At 40.1% G+C, this 20,400-nt stretch overlaps 1 protein-coding gene across 1 annotated transcript in view; it reads right to left on the bottom strand.

The window, feature by feature from the left end:
- DNAH9 (dynein axonemal heavy chain 9) overlaps positions 1-20,400 on the bottom strand; it is a 376,944-nt gene that overhangs the window by 259,282 nt on the left and 97,262 nt on the right. Inside the window, exons 23-26 of the mRNA XM_015118601.3 lie at positions 17,584-17,736; positions 15,941-16,066; positions 12,776-13,015; positions 12,026-12,186 (exon numbers count right to left, since the gene is read on the bottom strand). Coding sequence (XP_014974087.3) covers positions 12,026-12,186; positions 12,776-13,015; positions 15,941-16,066; positions 17,584-17,736 — 680 coding nt within the window. The remainder of the gene's footprint in view (positions 1-12,025; positions 12,187-12,775; positions 13,016-15,940; positions 16,067-17,583; positions 17,737-20,400) is intronic.

Raw genomic sequence — 20,400 nt, 5'->3', positions numbered from 1 at the left:
TGGTGCCACTGCACTCCAACCTGGGTGACAAGGTGAGACTCCGTCTAAAAGAAAAAAAAAAAAAAAAGAAAGAGAAAAGAAAGAAAGAGGCAGTATTTGTTTGTCACAAGGGAGGCTGCCATGACGCCCGGGCCACTGAGCCAGCAGCAAGTCCTTTGGGACATATCCCTGCTCTAGGATTCTCTCTGAGGTCTTGTTAGAGTGCTCATCTCTTTAAACACCCAAGCCAGCTCCTTTGATGCGCTCCTGCTTGCAAATGTGGGCCAGCAGACCATGCTAGAGCTGTTTCAGGCACGGACTCTGGAGTGAGACAGAATGAGTTCAAACCTTGCCTCACTATGAAGCGTCCGTGAGACTCAGCCAAGTTATTTAAACCTCTTTGCACCTTAAAAACAAAAGCATCCTTAAGATCTATGACATCGCCTTTTCTTTGTACAAGGAAACTTAGATAAATTTGCTGCTTCAAAAGCAGTGGCAATTGTGACAATGGCAGAAGATCCTTAAGGAAGAGAGATCCTGGCTGACGAGTCCCAACTTGGATATGGATTGATTTAGTTTGGTTCCAGTGGGAACATGGGAATGTTAACGTTGGAAGGGATTTTAAAGGTGAGGCTGTTGGACTCTTTCACCATGCTAGGTGCTCCCCCTTTAAATCCTTCAAATATGATCATATAGCCTTTTCTTTCAGTGAGAGGCACAGTTTGTTATTCTAGAAGTCAGCCCATTCCACAGTGGGCTGGTTCTAATTGTTTGAAAGGTCTTCTTAACATCGAACTAAAATTAATCTTGTTTTCTTTGGGAAAAGAACTTCTACAGGTTTTCTTCTTATCTGCCCCACCAGGGTCTTCTGAGGATACGATGAGGCAAGATATTTGGAAGTGCCTTGAAAAGTAGGAAACCGATCAACTTTGAAGGTATTATTTTTGAGGCAATAAATTCTTTTTTTGATACAGATATTCAACTGGAAGATAAAGAAAATATCAAAGCTGCTATATCTTGATTTCAGCTATGAATAGCCTGTGCTTATCACAGAAAAGTGGTCCAGATAATCTTAGAGTAGAGTAGGTGGAGTCATACTTGGCTTGTATTAATTTTCTATTGCTGTGTAACAAATTACCACGTACTCAGTGCCTTAAAACAACCTCCCCTTGTTATCTCACAGTTCTGTGGGCCAGAAGTCCAGGTGGGTTCTCTGCCGAGGTCTCACAAGGCCAGACTCAAGGTGTCTGCTGGGCTGGACTATTATGTGGTGGCTTTGGGGAAGAGTCTGCTTCCAAGCTCATTCAGGTTCTTGGCAGAATTCACTTCTGAGGTCCCTGTTGGCCAGGGGATCTCTCCGTTCCTAGAGGCTGTTCTACCACCTTGCACACGGCCCCTGTCACCTTCAAAACCAGCTATGGCATGTCAAATTCTTCTCATGCCTCAAATCTGACTTTCCCTTCTGCTGACTGAGGAGCCAGGAGAAAGCTCTGTTTTTAAGGGCTCGTATAATTATATTAGGTCTACCAAAATAATTTCCCTTTGCCATATAACAAAACACAACCATGGGAATAATACCATCATAGTCACAGTTTTTACTCACACTCAAAAAGGAAGGGATTATGGAAGGGTGAGGGTCCTTATAGATCATTTTTAGAATTCTGTCTACCACATGGTTCAATAACCATAACTGAGGAATGACCATGAATGCAACGGTATCTACCTTCAGGGAGGCCCCGAGGCATACTCAGCTCACTGATGTTTAATGTCTTTACTCATAACTTGAATTAAGAAATAATTACTAGATAGATGATAGAACAAATTTCTAAATAATGTTAATGATGAAAAATGATGGGACAGACCCAACAAAATCCAATTTAAGAGGGACAAATGTAAAGTAATCTTCCAACCACGTGGATACATGCAGACTGGGGAAGATATGGATAGATGAAAATCCATGTGAAAAAAACCCAGAGCTTTCAATAGGTTTCAAGCTCAACGTGAGAAATTGCATTAATAGAAATTTCCTTTGCACTAACCTAAAACAAATCAGTTCCTTTTACAACACTTTAATATTAAAACTTTGAAAATTTTTTGTTCTTGGCATAAATGCCCCCAATTCTAGGATCTATTCCTTATACCAACTGGTTATGAGATTCTTCATCATCCAATGCTATCTTTTTCTTTGCCTATGCTAATTGGTAAATGTCTTTCTCAAAATGTGACAGAACTGAGAGCAATGCTACCCATATCATCTCTCTAGCAAAAATTATAGCATGCCTAGTAACTAAACTTGAGTAGTTATAATTACACTTCTCATTATTTGTCTGTCTCAGATATGATTAGAAATTCTAGGAGTGATTTAGAAAACCCAAGAAAATCAAGAGTAAAACTTTTAGAATCTGTAATACAGGGTAGTAAATGAGTAGAATGGAAGATAAATATATTGTAAGTCATTTTTTTTTCCCTGTACACAAGTGAAAAGAAAGTTAAAGATAAAATGAAGTTAGGCAAAGATTTCTTAAATAAAACACCAAGTGCATGGTCCATAAAATAAAAATTCATAAGTTGAACCTCATCAAAATTAAAAACTTTTGCATTTCAAAAGACACCATTAAGCTGGCGAGGTTGAGGAGAAAAGGGAACACTTATACACTCTTGGTGGGAGTGTAAATTAGCTCATCATTGTGGAAAGCAGTATGGCGATTCCTCAAAGAGCTAAAAGCAGGACTACCATTTGACCCAGCCATCCCATTACTGGGTATATACCCAGAGCAACATTAAATCATTCTTCCGGAAAGACACATGCATACGTGTATGTTCATTGCAGCACTACTCACAATAGCAAAGACATGGAATCAACCTAAATGCCCATTAATGACAGATATGATAAAGAAAATACGGTACATATATACCACAGAATATTATGCAGCCATAAAAAAGAAAGAGATCATATCTTTTGCAGGAACATGGATGGAGCTGGAGTCTATCATCCTTAGCAAACTATTGCAGGAACCAAATACCACATGTTCACACTTGTAAGTGGGAGCTAAATGATAAGAACTTATGAACACAAAGAAGGAAACAACAGATACTAGGGTCTACTTGGCGGGGAGGGTGAGGGAGGGAGAGCAGCAGAAAAGATAACTATTGGGCACCGGGCTTAATACCTGGGTGTTGAAATAATCTGTACCACAAACCCCCATGACATGAGTTTACTGATGTAACAAACCTTCATATGTACCCCAAAACCTAAAATAAAAGTTTTTTTTAAAAAAATAACCTATTTTTTTTCTTGAAGCTTTTTAACAACAACAGCAAGAAAATGATGAGCAACAGACTGGGATAAAGTATCTGCAAACACATATGCAATATATCCAGAATATACAAAGAATTCTCAAACTCAATAAGAAGACAGACAGACCAAACAACAGAGAAAAGATATGGGCAATTATTACACCCAAGAAGATGTATGAATGGCTAATAAGCATGTGAAAACTTGCTCAACATCATTATTCATTAGAAACATGCAAATTAAAATCCAAATGTCATATTACTTAACAGTCACCAGAATGGCTATAAAGAAACAAAACAGACAATAACAAATATTGTCAAGGATGTGGAGAAATGGGAATCCTCATATGTTGTTGGGGTAAATGTAAAATGGTGCAGCCACTTTAGAAAACAGCTTATCAGTTTCTCAAAAAGTTAAACATAAAAGTACCATAAGAATTTTCCTCCTAGTATTCACCTAAGAGCAATGAAAACATGTCCACACAAAGACTTGTACACAAACGTTCAGAGCGGTATTATTTATAACAGCCTCAACTGAAAATCATCTAAGTATCCATCAGTTGAATGGATACATGCCTGTGGTATATCTATAAAATGGAATATTATTCAGGAATTAAAAAACAACCAACTACAGACACACACCCTGTGTTGAGTTGAACAATGAGAACACATGGACACAGGGAGGGGAACATCACATACCGGGGCCTGTCCGAGGGTGGGGAGCTAGCAGAGGGATAGCATTAAGAGAAATACCTAATGTTGATGATGGACTGATGGGTGCCGCAAACCACCATGGCATGTGTATACCTATGTAACAAACCTGCAAGTTCTGCACATGTACCCCGAAACTTAAAGTATAATAATAAAAAAAAATTATGTGTAGTGAAAAAAGCCTAGCATATGCAACTATCTATTGTAAGATTCTGTTTATATGAAATGCCCAGAATAAGCAATGTTAAAGAGACAGAAAGTAGATGAGTGGCTTCTAGGGCTAGGCATGGTTTCCTGGTGGATGATAATTAACTGTAAATGATCAAGAAGGATTTTATTGTGAGGGGATTGACATGTTCTAAAGCTGACTTACAGTAATGGCTGCACTGAATAAAGTCACTAAAAATCATTGAACTGTACACTTAAGATGAATAAGTTTTTGATATGTAAAATATACCTTAATATAGTTGTTTTTTATTTTTTAATTTTTCCATAAGTTATTGGGGTACATGTGGTATTTGGTTACATGAGTAAGTTCTTTCATAGTTATTTGTGAGATCCTGGTGCACCCATCACCCAAGCATATACACTGCACCATAGATGTTATCTTTTATCCCTCGTCCCCCTCCCACCCTTCCCCCAAAGTCCATTGTATCATTCTTATGCCTTTGTGTCCTCATAGCTTAGTTCCCACATATCAGTGAGAACATGCGATGTTTGGTTTTCCATTCCTGAGTTACTCCACTTAGAATAATAGTCTCCAGTCTCATCCAGGTTATTGCAAATGCAGTTAATTCATTCCTTTTTATGGCCGAGTAGTATTCCATTGTATGTATATACTACAGTTTCTTTATCCACTCATTGATTGATGGGCATTTGGGTTGGTTCCACGATTTTTCAATTGTGAATTGTGCTGCTATAAACATACATGGGCAAGTATCTTTTTCGAATAATGACTTCTACTCCTCTGGGTAGATACCCAGTAGCAGGACTGCTGGATCGCATGGTAGTTCTACTCTTAGTTCTTTAAGGAATCTCCACACTGTTTTGCATAGCAGCCATACAAGTTTACATTCCCACTAGCAGTGTTCCCTGTTCACTGTATCCATCTGTAGCCAACATCTACTGTTTTTTGATTTTTTGATTATGGCCATTCTTGCAGGAGTACGGTGGTATTGCATTGTGGATAGGAGATTTTGTTTTTATTATATATATTTTTAAAGAACAGGGAAATAAAGTTGTTTTAAATATAATAATAATGAAACAAAATCTTCTATAGCAACAACAACTTTAAAAAGACCCAGAGATCACATTAAGAAATAACCAAAATATAAAGACAAACTTTTCCAAAAAACATGACTGCACATATGAATAAACAGAAATATACCACACATTATAAAGATGGCTGTTTCTTCCAAATGAAGTTGAAAGTATTAAGGCACACCAATCAAAAACCCCAGTGGTTTATATTTTGGAATTTGTCATTTGAAAGAAGAAACAGAAGTGCTAAAAAAAAAAAAAGAAAGTGGAAATGAAGGTAGATGATGCAGAGCTTTACCCTACAAATATTACAACTCAGGATAAAGCAAACATCTTTAAATACTGTGGTACAGAGAGGGACTGATAGACTGATGGAACAGAATACATAGTTTTGAGGTAGATTGATGAGCTTAGAACTTCAAACATGGTAGAGCAAACATCATAAATCATTAAGAAGAACTGGTTACTCACCAAAAAACATTAAGCCCACTAGTCACTTTGAAAACAAAAGAAATAACATTATATACTCCCCACTGTCATTCCTGTGGGATTTCTTTGCCCAGAATATCACCCTTTGGAGAGCCATCTCTCCTCCACAGCTTGTATTCTGATGGGCTGTCAATCATACCTTTCCTATCCTTGGGGCTGGGGGACAAGGCTCAGGATGGGCAAAATACTCAATCTCATTGGCTGCAGTGACTGGCTCAGAGATGGGCACAAGACCCAAATAGGACCAATCGGAGACCTCCCTCAAGGAATTTGTTATACATGCTGGGCAAGAGAGGGTCTCTTTTCCTCCTGAGTCAGAAGTGATAAAGGCATAGGCATAGAGACCATCCTTCCAGTCTATGCAAGAAAGAAGTCAACATTCAGAAGACATAAAGTCATAACATATGAGAGAGTTTAAACCCTGAAATCTCCTAGTTTAGGTCCCAGAGCTGGTTATACTGCAGCAAGCTGGACTCATTTTCCAGATGTATGAGATAAGTCTTTTTTTGGTCACTTCTATCACTGGTAACTGAAAATGTTTTCACAAAAATGTTTTGACTCACTTTACTCGGTAATCAAAAGATTTCCTAAATAATTAAAACAGGTTAAAGGAAAAATTAAAATAAGCTAGACTAGAATGAAATATAGGGGAATATTAAATTGATCTTGAAACAAACATGGATTTTCTAACCATAAGAGTGATAAAAGAATATCCCAGAGAAAAATGGGCAATGACAATAATAAATAATTAACAGGAGAAGAAAATCTAACAGCTAATAAACACATAAAAATGTTCAACCTATGAGTAATTAATGACATCCAAATCCAAACTTGATACAATTTTGAATAATAAAAGTAATTTAAAAAAAGTAACAGTAACACTTAATGCTGGTCAGGGTGTTGTGCAATTAATACTTTAATAAACTATTAGTGAGAGTAGGAATAACATTTTTTTCATGAACGATTTGAAAGTGTGTGTCATCTAATTATTCTGCTTCTTGGAATCTATCATAAGGAAATAAGAAGATATTTTTGCTTAAAATTTTACATATAAGTGAGTTCGTACAGCTTTATTTTTAATAGTGAAAGCTTAGATGTAACCTAAATAACCCATAATATGGTTATGTTACATAAATTATGGGATACTTATAAATAGACTATAATTCAGCCATTAAAGTGTTTTAGAAAAATAGAGAATATGCATAGTATGATGTTAAATAAGACAATCTATGATGTTTAATATATAGCATATGATTTCAGTTTCATTTTTCAACATTCTACATGTAGAATGAAACAAACTACATATTAACAATGGCTATTTCTGGGTGACTTTTATTTTCTTTCGTACAGAATACTAAACTTTCCAAATTTTCTCCAGTAAAACCATCAGAGAAAAACTTCAAGAGAAAGCGTACGACTTTTGCTGGGTGTGTCCTTGCCCAGAAAATCACCTTGAAAGACTCTTGCATCAATTATATTTCACCTACTTGCAGGAGTTCCTGAGAAATTAAGGGGTACTCAACATTGATAAGCAGTTGATTAAAACAGTACTTAACACAGCACAGGGCAGAAAGGGGCATTTGTATGTGAAGGTGAAGGAAGGGGAGCAAAGCAGGAGGAGATCATCCAAAGGTCGAGAAACGACTTATGAGAATTGCTTTTGTTCAGCCTGAAAAAACATTTCCATTTAGTTCTTCAACTTAGTGTGGTGCCGAAGTCCTGTGACAAGGGCTGAACCATTGCACCTATTTATATATTCAAGTCCCATCCAGGCAATGAGAAATTCCAAAGAAACAGGCATAATCATTTGGATGTACTGTAAAACGGGTGTGCTTTTAATGAATGTGCAAAGGTTGTATGGATCAATTGTCCATTTGATTAATTCTTCTGGCAGGAGAGAATTAAATGTACTTAGGCTACACACCAGTAAAAGCTGAATGCTTTTTAAAATGTGATTTTCTATGTTGAGGCCAATTTTTTTCTGTGCAAAAAACATTTCTTGAGATAATAATGGAAGTCAATGAGAAAATGGAATTTGCCATATACATATTCAGCTACATACTACTTTGTCAGAAAAGCAACGAATGCGCAAACAAGGTGCAGGTCTGTATAGTATTCACCCTTATTTTAGCTAACCTTCCTTTCAAGTTCTTATTTGCATCGTTTCACAGTAGAGGCCATAAATCCCTATTTCAGAAATAATGCATCGTCGAAACTTTACCCTTTCCCTCTATAAGGTATTCAGCACTAGTGTACTAGAGACGTCTAAATCCAAAAGTGGTAATTATCTTCAATTCCTGGGCAAGAGCGAAAGCCCAGGGAAAAGAAAAATCTTGTACTTTTTATCACTTGGAATGATGTCTGATATGTCGGTGGAAAGGATGGAAATATTCTGAAGACCTGGCACATATCTAGAGGCTCAGGAATCATTTCATTGCATTCACTCAAGGAGTATTTCTTGAATGCCCTTTGTGTGCCAGACACAGTGCTAGGTCCTGGGAGTACAGAAAAATTGAAGGTCAATGTTATCTTGGAACATATAGTCTACAGTGGGGGATAGATTTATCAAATTGCCCAAATACATAATGCCTTCATTATTCTGTCCCAAGTGGTGTAAACTCCCAAACTATTAGCTCATATTCCAAGACAGGAAGAAAAATTCATTGCAGTAGGGAAGACGGCTGTACAGGACCTCCTTCCTGCTAATGACTGAGAATGGCCCTGAAGACAGATACTAGAGGGGTCCAGTCTGAATGAAAAGGTGGGAACCACTTTTCCTTTAACCCAGACAGGATGAGCTCCTCCAACTAATCGGCCCAAGTAACACCTGTAAGACTCCACCCCCCGACCCCCAACCCCAGTTGCTGCTTCCTTTACCATCTAGCTACTGAGAGATAGACCTCTCCCTCTGGAAAGATGCTATTTGCATTTGTCTTAAGCTGGGGTAGGGAGGAAGATGGATTCCCAGCTAAGAGCAAAACACAGAGTAGCTGTTTCTTCTTCTTTGGGAGCCAAGACACAGACAGAGTCCTGGACAGACCTTGCCCCTAAGTTAACTTCCCTTGCTTGATTCTGTCTATTCTTGTGATCCTCAATATTTAAATGTCATTCATTCATTTGACGATTGTTAATTCAACACCTACTAGGGGCTGGGGACATAACAGCAAACACGATAGACAAAGGTTCTTCATTGCTAGAGGTTTACTTTCCAAAGGGGAATGCCAACAACAAGGAGGCAAGCCAGGTCATTTCAGAAAGGGGGAAACGTCAAGATCAACAGAGGCTCTGTCAGGGTTACCTGCGCTTGCGCTCTCTCTCTCTTCATATACACACACACACACACATATATATATCTTTCTCTCTCTCTTTATATATATACACACACACATATATATCTCTCTCCTTATATACACATATATATCTTTCTCTCTCTCTCTCTTTAGATACACACACATCTCTCTCTCTCTCTCTTTATATACACACATATATATCTTTCTGTGTGTGTGTGTGTCTGTGAGAGAGAGAGGTTGCCTTTTAGAAACAGTGGTCAGGGAAGGCCTCTGAGAACAGAGAGCAGAACAAAAGCATGAGAAGCTACCAGTGGAACAGATGGCCTTGAGAATGGCATTCCAGGCAAAGGGAAGCAAGTGTGTGCAGGTGCTGAGGTGGAATGAACTCCAGGTGATCAAGGAACAGAAAGGAGGCCATGTAGTTGGAGTGTAGGGAGCGAGCCATCAGGGTGGCTGATGGGAACTACCAAGTCCCATGCAGAGTTCACATTTTAGTCCATGCACAGTCGGGACCCACTGGAGACAGTGATGTGCCCTCTAGGGGACACCACAAAAAAGAGCTACAGAGTAAGAGGGAAGCAGTTTGAGTGGGACTCTCCTCTCCCCTTCCAGACTGGGGAGAACAATGAATTAAAGAAATGAAAAACAGAGGAGCAGAGGAAACATCTTGACCACGATGCTTCAGCTATGAGGTGCTGAGCTATGAATCACGTTGGGATTTTCAAGTACTTGCTTTGGATTTTCCATGTCCCATTCATTCCATGAACCCAGTGACTGAAATTTAACTGAATTGGAAATACTTATCAAATACTTGGAAATATATCTGAGGATTTGACTAAAATACAAGTGATATCACTGAGAAGAGGAAAAGAGAGAAGTTAAAAAATGGCAGATTCTATCTGGCCATTTTAACTGTAACTCACAATTTCTGACAATCTCTTCATTACCTACAAGTCATTCATCTCAGTGAACCAGTTATTCAGACATACAACGTCTTTTGGAGAAGAGGAGATTTAATGTTCAATGGAATTAGAAGGAAAGGGTATGAACTCCCAGTGGAATTTACAGAAATCTCAGCGGAATTAAAATATCATTTCTCCCACGCACCATGACTTATTGTTCTGCCCTCGCTCTCCTTTACCTGTGTTGTGCTGTCAGATGAGTGTTCATAAAGTACAGATTTCACACTCTGATGAAATTTCTCAATAGTTTATCACTACTTTCTGGATAAAGAATATATTCTTCATGCTCTATATTCTGACTCCTTTATGGCTGACTACCTCCCCCAAAGTCTGAACTCCCTCTTCCAGGAACATATCTTGAGTTTTCCCAGGTTCATGACTTTGCCCACAATATGCCATTTTCCAACAATATTTATCAGTAGCTCCTTAACTTTGGGGGACGCATAGCATTTTAATAATTAAGGAATGCTGTAAATCCTCTTAATAGAAAAAGTGACTCGTGAACAGATTTTTATACAATTTCATGGACACCCCAACAGTAATCTCATAACCTATTGAAATCCTACTGGAATCCAATACATCCTTCAAGCTCCAGGTCAAATACTATCTCTTCCGCGAAGCCTTTCCAGTTCTTTTCCTCCTACTGTGAGTGGAGGCCTCTGTGCTCAAAGGGCTTTCTGCTGAGTCACCTGCTTGGAAATTTGTTGCATATGGCCTTGTACCTTATTTTATACTATGGTCTTGTACTTTTTCCCTTGGTGATATTTAAATTTTTATCCACATATGTCTTATTTCCTTCATTAGAACTAGAGTTTAAGGGCAGAAAATGTTTTAGTCATCTTAGTATTCCCAGTGACTTGTTCGGTGTCTGGCGTGAATTCATTCATGTGTGAATTAATGTAAGTGATGGAAATGATGTCTTTCTTAAAAAAAAAAAAATGCGAGCTCCTGAATGGTTGGAACTACCTTGCTTATTTCTTTGCATTCCCAGAGTAAGAGGTACTGAATAAATGTGCCAGTTAATTGATCAACTGATTGACAAGAAAATAATAATAGGGATTGATTACTGAGCACTTATAAACTAACCTCCTTAGGAGTATTACTATCTTTTTATGTGCTTGTTTTAATGAACCATATTTATTTTTATAAATATGACTGGAAAGCAAAATACATTATTCACTTAAGAGTTCTTAATTAAATTGCATTATGACATTGTCAAGAGAATAGTTTTAGAGAGTTATCATAATCTTTGTGCAGTTTAACATTCTAAGGTATATTTTTTAACTTCAATGAATATAGAAAGAAATACCTCTTTGTGTTTTGTAAATGGAGGTGAGGGGGTTACCAGTATGCTTTTTAAATTGATACATATTTTACATATTTATGGGGTATATGTGATATTTTGTTACATGCATAGAATGTAATGATCAAGTCAGGGTATTTGAGTTATCCATCATCTTGAGTATTTATCATTTTTATGTATTGGGAATAACTGAAGTTCTCTCTTCTAGCTACTTCCAAATATACAATACACTGTTGCTAGCTATGGTCATGCTATTCTGCTGTTGGATGACAGAACTTATACTTTGATCCAATTGTATGTTTGTATCTGTTAACCTACCTTTCTTCATCTCCCTCCTACTCTCCCTCCCAACATTACTGTCTTTAATCCTTACAATAATCATGGAATTTGTGAGTTACCACTTCCATTTCACAATGAGGAAACCAAAACTTAGGTCAATATTTTTCATAATCAAACAGCTGGTATATGTTAGGGCTGGTGTTAGAACTTGGGTATATATGACCGCTTAGTAATTCCTCAAAAAGTCATGACTCATTGATTTGCTCTGGGATTTGTTCCAAGAAAGGCCCTGCCCTACATCCTTTCAGTTTCACTTTAAACCAGCTGTGTTGAGTCAGGCCCTTTCCCTGTAGCTCTATGGACAAATAGCAAGTGACTGGGACTTTGACCCTAGATGTCCACTGGCTGGCCTGAACCAGACAGCAGTAAGGCTGTCAGTGGTTGACACCAGTGCTCACCTGTCAGTCAAAGGTGTGATCACCAGGCGAGGTGTGTTTCCCAGGTACTCATAGGAATACAGAAACTGGGCATCACAGATGTTGGCAAAGCAGTGTTGGACCTCGTCATCCCAACGATGGCGCAGCTGAGACAGCCACAGGAAAGCCTGGGCATTGTCTACCTAAAGAGAGAGTGGTAGAGTAGGTGCGTAAATCATAGGAAGCAGGGGATCCCTTGGCCACAGGACACATAGAGGACTGATGCCTTGGCTGTTGACTGCTGCTAAAGTGTGCATCATGCTATGGCCACCACATATAGAAAGCACAAGCTGCTGTGATTACAGGGTTCTATCCCAGCCCTTTGGGAGACCAAGGGAGGTGGATCACCTGAGGTCAGGAGTTTGAGACCAACCTGACCAACATGGAGAAGCCCCGTCTCTACTAAAAATACAAAGTTAGCTGGGCGTGGTGGCACAAGCCTATAATCCTAGCTACTTGGGAGACTGAGGCAGGAGAATCACTTGAACCCAAGAGGCGGAGGTTGCAGTGAGCCGAGATTGAGCCATTGCACTCCAGCCTGGGCAACAAGAGTGAAACTCCCTCTCAAAAAAAAAAAAAAAAAAAAAAAAGTAGGAGCAGCCACTGTGATTCTCTCCCAGCTGTCTGGTCAGTGCTGTACAGACCCTGGGGCCCCCATATTTTGGTCGTATGCAAGCTGTTCTCAGTGTAGCTGGACACAAAAGTGGGCACCCCTGGATGTTTGGGACCCACCTTCTGAGCAATCATCTTGGCTACCACATCCCGGGCATGCACATCGATGGTGCAGATGGTCATAATCTTCTGCCGGTCTCCCTTGGAGAGCTGGCCAATCAGCATGGTGATGAGGGTTTTGAGCTGAGCCACTTGCTTCTTGTAATAGTCCTTCATGGCACTCTCATAGCCTTCTTCCAGCCTGGCAAATGCCATGCCCACTTCTGTTGTCCACCAGATCTGAGTACAGGTCAGGGCCACCTGTGGCAGCAAGAGTTGCTTAGTAAAGCTGTTACCATGGCTGTTTCCAACCAACCCACTCATCACACAGCAAGGGCTCAGGATGTAATTGTGTGGGTGACATGAGCCCTATGCCTCTCTCTTCCACCAGCACTGACTAAGTGAACCATATGCTCTAAACCCTTGAAGGTGTGAAGTTGTTACAGCACAGGTGGGAAAGCACTTTCCGCTCTTGAAAAATGTATCATTTGGTTGAGAATAACCCAAGATTGACTCTGATCAAGGCCGGTGGCTTCTAAAAATTGTGACGTGGATGATACAGTCTTTTACTTCCTAGAGTAGCAACTTTCCCAAGCTTGGGAAGACAACAATATGTTGCCCAGGCATCCCAATGTCACACACTCTTTGCTCTGCTCCTCTGTGGTCTGACAATCGAATTTAGTGAGTCACTGCTGATCATCTATGGCACACGTTTGCTCTTCTACCATACTTTCACTACATTTTAAAGATATTTTAAAACGTCAAAGTGCCTATTTTTAAATGCCAAGATGAAAGATACTGAAATTCAATGTGGTTGATATGATTTGCATTTTCGGAGATTAAAAATAAATAAATAGAAAAAGCAATTGAAATACATATTTCTTCCATTTGCTGGAAAGCTTTGTATAGAACGTGCATAACTTCGATTATTCATGGTGGCGAATTTAGATACATTGCTCATCTGCAGTATCATTTGGTTTGGGGGACACCACGCTAGATGACATTTACTGCAATAGGGGGAGGCGACACATTCTCTTGTCTCAAAATTCTGATACAGGTAAACAAGGAAGCCTGATGGGAACCATTCCCTTTGTGCAATGGAGAATCTTGTTGTAGTAAACAGCACCATTTCTGTTCATCCATTTTTTTCCCTTTGAGTTTATGTCCCATTAGATTTTGTTAAAGAAGCTCCTCCTCATTGGCAGCCTTACTGGGACAAATCGAGAGGATGATCCAACCCTACTGTTAATAAACACCTCTTCTTCTCTGCAGTGCGGACTCCTTTCTCCTTTCTTCACAGCTAAGTTTCTCCCTGCTATCCACGTTCACTGTGAACACTTTCTTTTTTATCTTTTCTTTTTTTTTGAGACGGAGTCTCACTCTGTTGTCCAGGCTGGAGTGCAGTGGTGTGATCTTGGCTCACTGCAAGCTCCGCCTCCCGGGTTCATACCATTCTCCTGCCTCAGCCTCACGAGTAGCTGGGACTACAGGTGCCCGCCACCACATTCGGCTAATTTTTTGTATTTTTTAGTAGAGATGGGGTTTCACCATGTTAGCCAGGATGGTCTCGATCTCCCGACCCCGTGATCCACCTGCCTCGGCCTCTCAAAGTGCTGGGATTACAGGCGTGAGCCACCGCGCCCGGCCACTGTGAATACTTTCTACCTTTTCCCACTCCTCAGCCCCTGCAGTGTGGCCTCTTCCCTACCACTCCCGTGAAATGGCCTCACCAAGTTTATCCATGAACCTTCTTCATCCTCTTTATTTTGCTTGATCTCTTAGAAGTGTTTGATATTTCCGACCTCTCACCTGCTACCAACAATTTCTTGCTTTGTTTCCATGATTACTGTTTCCCGGTTTTCCTTCTGTTCCCAAAAGACCATTTCTCATTCTGCTTTGCTGTTTCCTCCTTCCTCCTCCTCCGGCTCTGAATGATGCTCAAGAATTTGTTCTGCCCTCTTCTCATTCTACATACTTTCCAAGGGCAATGTTATCTACTCTATGACTTTGATGACTACTAAATGTCTGCAACCCCCAAACAGAGCAACACTACTACTATACCGTTAACTGAGGGAAGGAGGAGCGGCATACTGTAGCCAGAGTTACTTTAAACATTTCTTTTTGGTCTGTTATTCTCTCTTATTATGCTCCTGAGAAACCTATAAAGAATTCGGATCTATCTCAGAATCAAGGCAGACTCTCTCACATGGTCTATAGGAACTGGCTTCCAGAATCCACCTGCAGCCTTTGCTCCTCCTCCACTTACTCTGGCTCAGACACAGCATGCTCACCCCGGCTTCTGAGCCAGGGCTCTTCCTCCTACTTGGTTGCTCTTTGCTCCCATTTTTAGCTTGCTAACTCCTGCTTCACATCTCAGCTTTCATACCATACGCTTAGGGCATGTCCCCAGACCTCATGAACTAGCTGTATGCTCCCAGAGTACCCTGAGCCCCCGCTATTAAAACACCAGCCATCGCCGGGCGCGGAGGCTCATGTCTACAATCCCAGCACTTTGGGAGGCCGAGGCCAGTGGATTACTTGAGGACAGGAGTTTGAGACCAGCCTGGCCAGCATGGTGAAACCCCATCTCTACCAAAAATACAAAAAAAAATTAGCCGGGCGTGGTGGTGCATGCCTGTAGTCCCAGCTACCTGGGAGGCTGAGGCAGGAGAGTGCTTGAACTCGGGAGGCGGAGGTTGCAGTGAGCTGACATCACGCCACTGCACTCCAGCCTGTGCGACAGAGCAAGACTCCGTCTAAAACAAACAAAGAAACAAACAAACCACCAGTCATATGTGTCAGTAATTCAGTTCCACACGAGCCTGTAAACTCCAGCAAGACAGGTTTCATTGTCTTGTTCCCTGCTGGTGTGTCCTGTGCTTAGCACAGAGCTTGGCGCACAGAAAGTAGGCTGGCTCAAAGAGTTGAACTGTTGACATTTTCTCCCTTCTATAGCCAATGAAGGCAAAAAGAGATCACCCTTGATTTCCCAAGGTCAGGGTTGACTTAGGCCATGGTTGTCAATCCCCCTGCTCCCACCTGCTGAGCCCTCACAGTGGTCTGGGATTCAAGCCCCCTTGGCTGTGAAGCACGCAGCCAGCCTGATGTCTACCAGCTGCTGAAGGCTGCAGGAGGCTGTGGAGGAAGACAGTCCTGTGCAGGATGGGGGTCCCGTTAGGAGAATACCTGAGCTGGGTAGTCAAAGAGCCACTGCTCCCTCGGCTTTTCTTCATAGGCAGTTACACCTTCTGTCATCTCATGCCTCACAGTGGCCTTCATGTGACCGAGGACATGGTTCAGCCATATTTCCACCTGAAAGAACAACTCGGGTTAGAAACTGGGTGCCTAAGTTTTGAGGCTGGGCGTGGTGGCTCACGCCTGTAATGCCAGCACTTTGGGAGGCCGAGGTGGGAGGATCATGAGATCAGGAGATTGAGACCAGCCTGGCTAACATGGTGAAACCCCGTCTCTACTAAAAACACAAAAAATTAGGCCGGTGTGGTGGCGGGTGCCTGTAGTCCCAGCTACTTGGGAGGCTGAGGCAGGAGAACGGCGTGAACCCGGGAGGCAGAGCTTGCAGTGAGCCGAGATCACGCCACTGCACTCCAGCCTGGGCAACAGTGCAAGACTCTATCTCAAAAAAAAAGAAGTTTTGATTAGTCCTACATATTTTCTTCCACTCAGTCTGAGGGAGTGAAGGAAGGGGAGTCCAGACATTGTATACAGTCCCAAGTGGCTGCCAGAAGGTGCAGAGGGATGTGCTGTTTACATAATCCGGGATGGTGATAAGTGAGACCCAGACATAATTAACAGCAGGCTGATGTGTGCATTTGGAATATGCAGGACAGAGTAGCAGGTTAAGGGGGTGGAGGCTGTCACCCAGAGCTCATACAAGGAAACAGAAATCTGGGTTGAGCTGGGTGTAAATAAGTCAGTGGCTTCTTATGACCTTGTCCCCCCTGAGTATGAAGTACAAACCAGGATTGTATTCCCCAACTAAATGCTTTCTGGGTCTACGGAAAGAACACATTGTGAATGAAACCCCAGGGCCACCCTCATATAACTGAGAAGCGATTATTTTCTGGCACTAGAATTGCTTTCTTAGATACAGGTGATAAGGGTGGAACTCTGTAAAATATCCTTACTCCAGGTGTTATTTGGCACTAGATGAGAATCCCCAGGGGCAATGCTTTGCTGGATTATTTCAGAAGCTTATACTTTAGCAGTGGTGCTAATGGATGGGAAGGATACTTAAGGGGAAAATGGTCCCATGGCTTGTGTCCCTTGTATTGGACACGGAGATTTGGAGGAAGCAGTTTCTGGAGCAGGGTGGTAGTTGGTTCTCCAAGGGGAAGGCTGTGGGAGGAAGTGACACTGAGGCACATTTGTGCAGAGAGGGGACATCTCAGGAAAGCAGTTGGTTTCAATAAAGGACATTTTTCTCCCAGGGAGGGTGTCAGTGTCCCAGATTCCCCCGCAGGATGCTCTAGGGGTTGCCATGTTGATGTCTCCTGGTGCCACTAATCATTTTAAAATCCTTTTCTCATTGACTTGGGTAGTTGTTTATGTGCATTTCATTTCCCTCTGCACAGGTCTTTGGTTAAGGAAAAGATATGAATGTTGACATGTGTCCTTCCCCGAAAGAGGAAAGTAGGGCACCAGCTGCTGCCCCAACGTCAGTTCAAGTCAAAGAAGCTGGCTCTTGGAGGGCACCGACAGCAGCTCTGGACCAAGGCCAGAAAGGCCCTCCTAGAGTTGATGCTGATCATATTTGAATGAAGGTATTTGAGAGAGAAAAGCAGAAGGAGGGAAAAGGGCTATCGTGTTACCTGCCCGCTGCAGTCACAGGGCTCACTGAAAGCCACATACTCTTCTTCTTTGCTGTACATGCCAAGGCTTGTCTTGGTTGGTTTCCCACTGGCATCTAGCTGGAATCGCATCTTGGCCATGTTGTCAAAGAGTTTGGAAAGGTGACGTTGAACCTATAAAGGGAAACCAGGCCAAAGGATCATAGAACGTGTTTGGGAAGTCGCTTATTACAATTGTTTAGAGGCCTGCCATGTGACAATCATTGTGAAAGACAGAGTGGTGGATACCAAGCATTTAGAAGGAAGTTTGTGGGAACAACGCTGATGTGAGGACAGGAATAAAATGAATCTGTAGAAGTGGCCAAAGAAAGACTGAATAAAACTAATGAGAGTGGTGCACCAGCTACAAACCAACTAAGCCACAATGGTTTGACTAAATTCTGCTTGGTCTACTAGAGATAGGACTAGATCGGAGAAAAACACGATGGGGAAGTTGTAAACCTTTTTCCTAAGAAAACACTGTCATGGTACAGGAAATGAGCAGAGGACCATCTGGTAGAAAAATGCTAACACGCATTGATTCTGGAGAGTCAACAGTGGTGGCGACAGTGGCCTGTGGAAGAAGCCACCCTATTCTTTTTTCTTGAGATGGAGTCTTGCTCTGTCACCCAGGCTGGAGTACAGCGGTGCAATCTCGGCTCACTGAAACCTCCACCTCCCAAGTTCAAGCGATTCTCCTGCCTCAGCCTCCTGAGTAGCTGAGATTACAGGCGAGTGCCACCACGCCCAGCTAATTGTTGTAGTTTTAGTAGGGATGAGGTTTCACCACGTTAGTCAGGCTGGTCTCGAACTCTTGATCTGCCCGCCTTGGCCTCCCAAAGTGTTGGGATTACAGGAGTGAGCCACTATGCCCAGCCATAGCCACCCCATTCTTGAAACCTCTTCAGTTCAACAAACACACATCAGAAGGTTTCCAAGCAGGGCAGGCATGCTCATGGCAAGCATAAAGTCTGGCTGTGTCGGGCTGCTCCCAGGCATGGTATCTCAGGTGTAGAGGTCCTCTATAGTGATTGCCTGGGGCAGTAGTGCTAGGAGGGATGCTAGATAGAGCTATGTTGTGGTCCTGAGGTGAAGAAAATAGCAGACTGAAGGAAAAAGAATAAACAGAACCTGCCCCCTGGTAGAGCTTCTTGAATAATTACAAAGAACCCTCCAGTTGCTGGTATCCTGACTTTTAATGCTAAATTTAGAACAACCAGCTCTCCAGCTTATGAGATGAGAGAGGACAAATCTGAGAGTATTTAGGTAAACTGTGAAGGTACCCATGGAGACACCACCCACACTGATTTGGGACAAATACCAAGACAGACCTTTCTTTATTGAAAAAAAAAAAGCAAATTAAAAACAACAACAATATAGGACCTATGAAAATATCCCAAAATTTAAAAGGAGAAAACAGGACTCAAGAGGGCAAATAAGAGCATATGTATAAAAAATGTACAATGTATATATGTTATTTTATATCTATAATTAGTATGTATAATATATTAATATATAATTATTAATAATATAGATATATTATATAATATATTGCTATTATATTAATAATATAATATAATATATTAAGATAATATGTATCAATATATTATTAATATATAATTATATATTATATAATATCTAAATTTTATATAGGTATATATACTATATGTTATAAAGTAACAAAATTTTTATATGTATAAAATTATATATATAAATTATATATAATTTTTTATATATAATTTTTATCTATATAATTTATATATAAGATTTTTGTGTATAAAATATATATATAAATTTTTAACCTTTTTATATATACAATTTTATATATAAAAATATACAAATATACAAATTTTATATACAAAATATATAAATATATATAAATTATATATAAAAAAATATATAAAATACATAAATTATTTTTTATATAAAATATAAATTTTATATATATAAAATATATATATAAATTTTTAACCTTTATATATAATTATATATAACTTTACATAAAATTATATATAAAATTTTTTAAACCTTTAATAATGGAAACAAATCAATTTGGAAACCATCACCTTGTTTTACCTTCAATTAAATTAAAGAAACATGAAGTCTATAAAATATGTGGTGAAAGATGACTTGGCAGAGGTAGAGAAATAAAGTAAAGAGACTAACAATGGCAGAGTACACTTTATAGCAGTATTAACAACACTAAAGTGCTGAATTGACACAAAAAATTAAATATGTTGGAAGAGCTTGAGAAATTTACTGATAAATGCCAAGGAAGAGGACTAAGAGATAAAAATACGATTAAAGAGAAGGTAATGTATATAGCGTGTATAAAGTGGAATCTCAGCTTATGGAAGTATGATAAACCTGAATGAAAAAATATACAGATAAATAGAACAGATATAATATTTAAACACATGCTAGAAGAAAACTTTTTCCAGATCATAAAAGCTCTAGTTTTCAGATAGGACAAAACCTTATCATGTTTTAGGGATAAATGAACAAAATAAAGCAAGTGTATAAGCATACAAATTTTGATAAATTAATTTAAATTTTATTCTGTATAGGGACCTAGATAGAAATTAGGCTATCTAGAAATTTTCTGTAAAGCAGGCAGGCCTCAGATGACTTCTTTGTAACAACAAACAGCAGAGTGATATCTGCATGGATTGAGAGGTAGTCACTGTGACTCACGAATTCTAACCCTAACCATTCACTTGCTCACATGTGAAATGACAGAGTCACAGATATAGAAGGTATTAGGATGTATTCCACCATGCTTCACCTCTTAGGGTATGC

This window comes from Macaca mulatta, chromosome 16 (assembly GCF_049350105.2).
Source record: "Macaca mulatta isolate MMU2019108-1 chromosome 16, T2T-MMU8v2.0, whole genome shotgun sequence".
Taxonomy (NCBI): domain Eukaryota; kingdom Metazoa; phylum Chordata; class Mammalia; order Primates; family Cercopithecidae; genus Macaca; species Macaca mulatta.
Note: the sequence above shows the minus strand (reverse complement) of the source record. Positions and strands in the feature narration are given on the sequence as shown.